Raw genomic sequence first — 9596 nt, 5'->3', positions numbered from 1 at the left:
AAATTACAAGGACATTGTAGTACCACAGTCCCTCCTATCTGTCCCTCCTCCTGGCCTTACTGTCCCTGGCGTGAAAGTCTTCTGTTCTGGGGCTCCTGCTGTCTTTAAAGGCTCCGTGGCTCTTATTGACTGTCTCAGCTGACAACTTCCCTTTCCTCACTTGCTCGTTTCTCTTTCTGTAGTTTCTCTCTTTGGCTCTTAAGTACAGTTTGGAGGAGCGACACTAAGCAGAGTAAAGCAGCAATGTTTTTCCTTGCAGGGAGTGTCTGTGCCCGCAGCTGGGACATCAGCAACCGCTGGAGATGCTACTGCTCAATTATACCTACTCCCCCCCTTCCACATTCATCCTGCTGGGCATCCCGGGGCTGGAAGCCGCACACGTCTGGATCTCCATCCTCTTCTGCACTGTCTACATCATAACACTGCTGGGAAACTGCACCATCCTGTTCATCGTCAAAACAGATCCTAGCCTCCAGCAGCCCATGTTCTACTTGCTGTGCGTGCTCTCAGTCGTCGACCTAGGCCTCTCTACTGCTGCAGTGCCCAGAATGCTGGGCATCTTCTGGTTTAACTTCAGAGAGATCAGCTTTGGTGGCTGCCTCACCCAGATGTTCTTCATTCACACCTTCACGGGAATGGAGTCGGCTGTTCTTCTGGCCATGGCCTTTGACAGATACGTGGCCATCTGTGACCCTCTGAGATACACTGTCATCTTAGCGAAGAAGAGAATCGCACTGATAGGCCTGGTGATTATACTGAAGCCAGGAGTCCTCGTTTTCCCCATGGTGTTCCTGGTTGACCATCTGCCTTTCTGTAGAGCCCGTGTCCTTGCCCACGCCTACTGCGAGCACATGGGAATTGCAAAGCTGGCCTGTGCAGACATTAGGGCCAATGGAGAATATGATTTGTTTTTAGTTAACCTCTTAGTGATGGATTTGATCATGATTTTCTTGTCCTATGTTCGTATACTACAAGCAGTCTTCCGACTCCCATCCAAGGACGCACGCCTCAAGCCTCTCAGCACCTGTGGCTCCCACATGTCTATGATGTTCATATTCTATACCCCGGTGCTTTTCTCATACCTCACACACAGGTTCGGCCAGCAGATTCCCCGTTCTGTCCACATTTTGGTTGCCAGTTTCCATATCCTCATGCCCCCCATGCTGAACCCAGTAATTTACGGGATGAGGTCGAAGGAGATCCGTGAGAGGGTGCTGAGAATATTCCCCAGAGAAAGAGCTTCTTAACTCTGTTTTTGATTATCAGTGCGACCTCTAATAGAGCTTCTCACATCCCAAAGCACTATGTTTGTCTGGGGCTTTTTGAACCTGAAGGCGGTAATGATGCATTGCTGTCATTTCTTGTCTGCTCCATTCCTTGGAGAACTGGGGTGAGACTGGCAAAGGCAGGGCAATATTCTCCTGCCACCAGGAACTTTCCCATTTATATGTAGGTCACTTCAACAAACCAAATTGGTCAAGAGGCTGTGGGAGAAATATCGAACCAATGTGGCCAGCTATAGCAGAGAGACCAATAGATTTATGACCAGTAGTGTGTGGAGAGTGACCTTGGAGCGCTGGAGAAAGAGCTAAAGTTCTTCATTCCAAAGCATGATGAGGAGAACTCAAGTATGGCCCTTGCATCAATCCTCACTGTAGGGGATGTGAGGGAGATTCCCACATCTGAACCATTCTGTTTAGGTGACAGATCTGAGTACAGCTGCCAATACTAGCCAAGAGCCATTGGTGGGCCTGGCCTCCTGGGACTTCTCTGGTTCTCTTCTGAACCCAGTTAGACTTTTGGCCTTTACAACGTCCCCTGGCTCAGAGATCCCCGTGGTTTTGGAGCCATCTCTTCTGAGATTCTTCAAGTTCCTTGTTTTCAATGTGAGACTCTTTGGGTTAAAATACTCATGGGGAGCAGGCAGGGACGAAAGAGGCTGTACCAGCAAGGGGCTGCCGGGGGCAGAGAAATTAGAAAAGTCCCAGGGACACAAGGGGTGGGTGGTGTTTTGTTGGTGTTTCTCCTCTCTGGATCTAACGGGTGAGCCTCAGGCCTCCAGGGTATCCTGGGTTGAAATGTAAATGAAAGCTGAGATTCATAGATCCCAAGGCCTGAAGGGCCCCTTGTGAACCTCTAGTCCGACCTCCTGCACAACGCAGCCTAGAGCCCTGCCCCAAACCATTCCTGGAGCACAACTGTTAGAAATCACCCAGCCTTGATTTAAAATTGTCAAGGACGGAGAATCCACCATGATTGTTTGTACATTTTTCCCTCACCAAAGGCTCTTAAGCAAAGTAAGCTGTCACAGGATAAGAGGGAAGGTTCTCTCATGGATTGGAAAGTGGTTAAAAGATAGGAAAGAAAGGGTAGGTATAAATGGTCAGTTTTCAGAATGGAGAGAGGTAACTAGTGATGTCCCCCAGGGGTTGGCTCTGGGACAAGTCCTAGTCAACATATTCATAAATGCTGTGGGAAAAGGGGTAGTAGCAACATTTTCAGATGACATAAAACCACTCGAGACAGTTAAGTCCCAGGCAGACTGTGAAGAGCTACAAAAGGGATCTCACAAAACTGGGTGACTGGCATAATTCTAACTATACATATACAATGTTGGGGTCTAAATTAGCTGTTACCACTCAAGAAAGAAACCTTGGAGTCATTGTGGATAGTTCTCTGAAAACATCCACTCAATGTGCAGTGACAGTCAAAAAAGTGAATAGAATATTGGGAATCATTTAGAAGGGAACAGACAACAAGATAGAAAATATCATATTGCCTCTATATAAATCCATGGTACACCCACATTTGTGGTTGCCCCTGTCATAACCTTAGTCCCAGATTTGAACCTTAGCGTCCAAAATATGGGGGTTAGCATGAAAACCTCCAAGCTTAGTTACCAGCTTGGACCTGGTACTTGCTGCCACCACCCAAAAAATTAGAGTGTTTTGGGGCACTCTGGCCCCCCTGAAAAACCTTCCCTGGGGACCCCAAGACCCAAATCCCTTGAGTCTCACAACAAAGGGAAATAATCCTTTTTCCCTTCCCCCCTCCAGGTGCTCCTGGAGAGATACACAGACCACAAGCTCTGTGAATCCAAACAGAGTGACTCCCCCTCTCCATTCCCGGTCCTGGAAACAAAAGCACTTTCCTCTTCACCCAGAGGGAATGCAAAATCAGGCTAGCCAATTCAACACACACAGATCTCCCCTGATTTCTTCCTCCCACCAATTCCCTGGTGAGTACAGACTCAATTTCCCTGAAGTAAAGAAAAACTCCAACAGGTCTTAAAAGAAAGCTTTATATAAAAAAGAAAGAAAAAATACATACACATGGTCTCTCGGTATTAAGGTGACACAACACAGGGTCGATTGCTTAAAAGAATATTGAATAAACAGCCTTATTCAAAAAGAATACAAATTAAAGCACTCCAGCACTTATATTCATGCAAATACCAAAGAAAAGAAACCATATAACTTACTATCTGATCTCTTTGTCCTTACACTTAGAAACAGAAGATTAGAAAACAGAACTACTTCTCCAAAGCTCAGAGAAAGCAGGCAGGCAGAAAACAAAGACTCAGACACCAACTTCCCTCCACCCAGAGTTGAAAAAATCCGGTTTCCTGATTGGTTCTCTGGTCAGGTGCTTCAGGTGAAAGAGACATTAACCCTTAGCTATCTGTTTATGACATGCCCCCCAAATTGCAGACAGTGGGGAAGCTCACTGGCGGCGATTTCCTTCTAGAACTTGAAAATAAACAGATTAATACAACACATGCACCTTTACATATACCACTAAGTATATAACTAACAGACTTTTACATTTTAAGAACACTTTTTAACTACTGAATTCTGGGAAACTCTCACGGGAGAGTGCATCAGCTACTTTGTTAGAAGCTCCTGTGATGTGCTGAATTTCAAAATCAAAATCTTGGAGAGCTAAACTCCAACGAAGAAGTTTCTTGTTGTTCCCCTTGGCAGTATGAAGCCACTTTAGTGCAGCATGGTCAGTTTGTAGTTTGAACCGCCGTCCCCAAACATATGGGCGTAGCTTTTCCAGGGCGTACACAATGGCATAGCATTCCTTTTCACTGACTGACCAGTGACTTTCCCTCTCAGACAGTTTCTTGCTGAGAAACACGACAGGATGGAAGTTGTGATCTGTTGCTTCCTGCATGAGCACTGCTCCTATACCACGCTCAGATGCATCCGTGGTTACTAGGAATGGCTTGTCAAAGTCCGGGGCCCTGAGCACAGGGTCAGACATGAGCGTTGCCTTAAGCTGGGTAAAGGCTTTTTGACACTCATCAGTCCACTTAACGGCATTTGGCTGGGTCTTTTTGGTTAGGTCAGTCAATGGGGCAGCAATTTGGCTGTAGTGTGGTACAAATCATCTGTAGTATCCGGCCAAGCCTAAGAAGGATTGGACCTGTTTCTTTGACCTTGGGACAGGCCACTTTTGGATAGCATCCACCTTGGCCTGTAGGGGGTTTATGGTTCCTCGACCCACCTGGTGCCCCAGGTAAGTCACTCTGTTTTGGCCTATTTGACACTTTTTGGCCTTAACAGTTAGTCCGGCCTGCCTGATGCGCTCAAAGACCTTTTCCAGGTGTAGTAGGTGTTCGGGCCAGGAGTCTGAAAAAATGGCCACATCATCGAGGTAGGCAACTGCAAATTCTCCCAGTCCAGCTAGTAGACCATCTACCAGCCTCTGGAAGGTGGCGGGTGCATTTCGAAGGCCGAAAGGAAGGACATTGAATTCATACACCCCCGCATGGATGACGAATGCTGACCTCTCCTTGGCAGGTTCATCTAGCGGTACTTGCCAGTACCCCTTGGTTAAATCTATTGTAGAGATGAACTGGGCACGTCCCAACTTCTCCAATAGCTCATCAGTGCGTGGCATTGGATAGTTGTCTGGACGAGTTACCGCATTTAGCTTACGGTAGTCCACGCAAAAGCGTATTTCCCCATCTGGTTTGGGTACTAGAACCACTGGAGATGCCCATGCACTGGTAGATGAGCGGATTATACCCATCTGTAGCATGTTCTGGATCTCCCGTTCTATAGCAGCTTGGGCATGAGGAGACACCCGGTATGGTGGGGTTCTGATTGGGTGAGCATTACCTGTATCAATGGAGTGGTATGCCCGCTCAGTCCGTCCTGGGGTGGCTGAGAACAATGGGGCGAAGCTAGTGCACAGCTCCTTAATTTGTTGCCGCTGCAGACGTTCCAGGGTGGTTGAGAGGTTCACCTCTTCCACGCCACCGTCTTTTTTCCCGTCGTAGTAGACACTGTCAGGCCACTCAGCTTCATCTCCCTGGACTGTAAACTGACAAACCTGTAAGTCTCTGGAATAAAAAGGCTTGAGAGAATTAACATGGTACACTTTAGGCTTTAGTGAGGAATTGGGAAATGCTATGAGGTAATTTACAGTTCCTAGGCGCTCTTGGACCGTGAATGGCCCTTCCCATGATGCTTCCATCTTATGGGCCTGTTGCACCTTCAAGACCATAACCTGGTCTCCTACCTTGAAGGAACGTTCTCTGGCATGTCTGTCATACCAGGCCTTTTGCTCTTCCTGAGCATTCTTTAGGTTTTCTCTAGCAAGGGCTAAAGAGTGTCGGAGGGTGCTTTGTAGGTTGCTTACAAAGTCTAGAATGTTAGTTCCTGGAGAAGGCGTAAACTCCTCCCATTGCTGCTTCACCAACTGTAATGGCCCCTTAACCTCGTGACCATACACAAGTTCAAACGGTGAAAACCCTAAACTGGGATGTGGTACAGCCCTGTAGGCAAACAGTAACTGCTGCAACACTAGGTCCCAATTATTGGAGAATTCGTTGATGAATTTTCGTATCATGGCCCCCAAAGTTCCATTGAACCTTTCCACCAGGCCATTGGTTTGATGGTGGTATGGGGTGGCAACCAAGTGATTCACCCCATGAGTTTCCCACAGTTTTTCCATGGTCCCTGCCAGGAAATTAGACCCTGAATCTGTAAGGATGTCGGAGGGCCAACCTACCCTGACAAAGATGTCTGTTAGGGCCAGGCACACAGTGTTAGCCCTGGTGTTGCCTAGAGCTACTGCTTCCGGCCATCGGGTAGCAAAGTCCACTAAAGTCAGTACGTACTGCTTTCCTCTGGGCGTCTTTTTTGGGAAAGGGCCCAGAATATCCACAGCTACTCGCTGAAATGGGACCTCAATTATGGGGAGTGTTTGGAGAGGGGCCTTGACCTGGTCTTGAGGCTTTCCCACTCTTTGGCATACCTCACAAGACCGGACATACTTGGCGACGTCCTTGCCCATCCCCTCCCAGTGGAAGGACTTCCCCAACCGGTCCTTGGTTCTGTTCACCCCAGCATGGCCACTGGGATGATCATGGGCTAAGCTTAAGAGCCTCCCCCGGTACTTAGTTGGAACCACCAACTGTTTTTGCAGCTGCCATTCTTCCCGGTGTCCACCAGAAAGAATTTCCTTGTATAAAAGTCCTTGGTCTATAACAAACCGGGATCGATTAGAAGAGCTGAGAGGCGGTGGGGTGCTCCGTGCCGCCGCCCAAGCTTTCTGAAGGCTGTCATCCCCTTCCTGCTCAGCCTGGAACTGTTCCCTTGAGGCTGGGGTCACCAGTTCTTCCTCAGACTGTGGACTTGGGCTTGGTCCCTCTGGAAGCGATGTAGGTGATGGGGTTGTTTCCGTTGCTGGTGAACCGCTCTCCGCTGGTGCACCTGAGGTTCTTTCAGGCTCTGGCTGGTAGCCTTTTGGGTATGGCTGTCTTGTGCTTCTGCCAGTTCTGGCTCGCTGGCGCCCTCTGGCGTTGAGTTTGAAGATGTGGTTGCACTTGCTGGTGCTGGTTGTTGTTCCAGGTCCGGGCCTGGAACTGGAGATGTTGTAGCTGTTTCAGTGGTTGGCATGGAATCCGGGTCCACTACCTCTGTCTGGGTCTCTGGTAACACAGACGGGGCGTCTGTGGACGGTTCAGGAACAGGAATGGGTCTGGAAGCTTGCCTGGTTTGGCTACGTGTAACCATTCCCACTCTCTTGGCCTGCCTCACCTGGTTGGCCAAGTCTTCCCCCAGCAGCATGGGGATAGGATAATTGTCATAGACTGCAAAAGTCCACATTCCTGACCAGCCTTTGTACTGGACAGGCAGTTGAGCTGTAGGCAAGTCTACAGCTTGTGACATGAAGGGGTAAATTGTAACTTTGGCCTTTGGGTTGATGAATTTGGGGTCGACGAAGGATTGGTGGATAGCTGACACTTGTGCCCCCGTGTCTCTCCACGCAGTAACCTTCTTTCTGCCCACTCTCAAATTTTCCCTTCGCTCCAAGGGTATTTGAGAGGCATCCGGGCCTGGGGATCTTTGGTGTGATGGTGGTGTAATGAATTGCACTCGCATGGTGTTCTTGGGACAGTTGGCCTTGATATGTCCCAGTTCATTACACTTGAAGCATCTTCCATCTGGTGGGTCACTGGGCCGAGGTGAGTTACTGGAGACTGGTGAGGTGGAAGGGTAGGGTGTCTGTGGCTTTACTTGGGTGGTATGTGGGGTCTTTGGCTGTCCTCGGTTGTAGGGTTTATGGTCTGTGTGCCCCCTGGGGTAATCGTTCCCCTTGACAGTAGCTTTCTTGCTTTCTGCCAGTTCCATCCATTTGGCTCCAATCTCCCCCGCCTCAGCGAGATCTTTGGGTTTTCCATCTTGTATGTACCGTGTGATGTCTTCAGGAACACCATCCAAGAACTGCTCCATTTGTATGAGGAGGTTCAGTTCTTCCAAGGTTTGAATGTTGTTTCCTGTTATCCAGGGCTCATAGTTTTTTGCAATGTAGTAGGCGTGTTTGGGAAATGACACCTCTGGTTTCCACTTTTGGGTTCTGAAGCGCCGACGGGCATGATCTGGGGTTATCCCCATCCTGTATCTGGCCTTGGTTTGAAAAAGTTTATAGTCATTCATTTGCTGCTTAGGCATTTCAGCTGCCACCTCTGCTAAAGGTCCACTGAGTTGTGGCCTTAATTCTACTATGTACTGGTCTTCGGGGATGCTGTACCCAAGACAGGCTCTTTCAAAATTTTCCAAGAAGGCCTCGGTGTCATCACCTGCCTTGTAGGTGGGAAATTTCCTGTGCTGTGGAGCAATAATTGGCGCCGGGTTGTTAGGGTTGGCTGGCACATGCAGCCCAGCTTTTGCCAACTCCAGTTCATGTTTTCTCTGTTTTTCCTTCTCTTCATTCTCTTTTTGTTGTTTTTCCATTTCTTTTTGTTGTTTTTCCATTTCTCGGCAGTGGTCCGCCTCTTTGGCTGCCTGTTCTCTTTGGTAGGCTGCCTCTCTTTCTCTCTCTCTTATTTCCATCTCTGTTTGTTTTATTTCCAGTTGTCGCCTGTGTTCAGCTTCTCTGAATTGGTCTTCGGCCTCAATTTTTGCCTTGGTAGACATGGTTCCTGTTTTCTTGTGTTGGGGTGACTTCCGGTGTTTCTCTTCTGAACTGCAGGCTCTCTGTTGCCTCCTGAAGTCTGCCTAGCAACTGTGCCTTTAGCTAATCTTCAATGTTACGTAAACCTGAAAAACCACTTTATTTGCATTTATATAGTGCTGGTAATGACTCTCAATGGGAGTGCTATTGTGTGACAAAAGACTCGTGATAGCACCTTAACGACTTCTTGCTTAACATGCAAGCCACAAACTGCCAGAGAGAGCAGAAAAAAAAATTCTCTCTGGTTCCCTTTTAAAACCAACTGTTTCTCTCTGCTAAAAAGCCCTTAGCAGAGAAAAGAAAAATATAATATTCCTACTGGCTTCTGGATTCTGTCTATATCCCACCACTGCTACACCATGTCATAACCTTAGTCCCAGATTTGGACCTTAGCGTCCAAAATATGGGGGTTAGCATGAAAACCTCCAAGCTTAGTTACCAGCTTGGACCTGGTACTTGCTGCCACCACCCAAAAAATTAGAGTGTTTTGGGGCACTCTGGTCCCCCTGAAAAACCTTCCCTGGGGACCCCAAGACCCAAATCCCTTGAGTCTCACAACAAAGGGAAATAATCCTTTTTCCCTTGCCCCCTCCAGGTGCTCCTGGAGAGATACACAGACACAAGCTCTGTGAATCCAAACAGAGTGACTCCCCCTCTCTGTTCCCAGTCCTGGAACAAAAAGTACTTTCCTCTTCACCCAGAGGGAATGCAAAATCAGGCTAGCCAATTCAACACACACAGATCTCCCCTGATTTCTTCCTCCCACCAATTCCCTGGTGAGTACAGACTCAATTTCCCTGAAGTAAAGAAAAACTCCAACAGGTCTTAAAAGAAAGCTTTATATAAAAAAGAAAGAAAAAATACATACAAATGGTCTCTCGGTATTAAGGTGACACAACACAGGGTCGATTGCTTAAAAGAATATTGAATAAACAGCCTTATTCAAAAAGAATACAAATTAAAGCACTCCAGCACTTATATTCATGCAAATACCAAAGAAAAGAAACCATATAACTTACTATCTGATCTCTTTGTCCTTACACTTAGAAACAAAAGATTAGAAAACAGAACTACTTCTCCAAAGCTCAGAGAAAGCAGGCAGGCAGAAAACAAAGACTCAGACA

At 47.6% G+C, this 9596-nt stretch overlaps 1 protein-coding gene across 1 annotated transcript; it reads left to right on the top strand.

Annotated features, from left to right (window-relative positions):
* The first annotated feature begins 302 nt into the window (after positions 1–302).
* LOC127044828 (olfactory receptor 52E8-like) lies at positions 303–1247 on the top strand. The gene has a single exon (XM_050940046.1). The coding sequence runs from the start codon at positions 303–305 to the stop codon at positions 1245–1247; it is 945 nt and encodes a 314-aa protein (XP_050796003.1).
* Positions 1248–9596: the final 8349 nt, after the last annotated feature.

Source organism: Gopherus flavomarginatus, chromosome 1, assembly GCF_025201925.1.
Source record: "Gopherus flavomarginatus isolate rGopFla2 chromosome 1, rGopFla2.mat.asm, whole genome shotgun sequence".
Classification (NCBI taxonomy): domain Eukaryota; kingdom Metazoa; phylum Chordata; order Testudines; family Testudinidae; genus Gopherus; species Gopherus flavomarginatus.
This window is presented reverse-complemented; position numbering and strand designations above follow the sequence as displayed.

Excerpts from the sequence above, each read along its gene's own strand:
- LOC127044828 (XM_050940046.1), top strand. The coding sequence starts at position 303 with ATGCTACTGCTCAATTATACCTACTCCCCCCCTTCCACATTCATCCTG.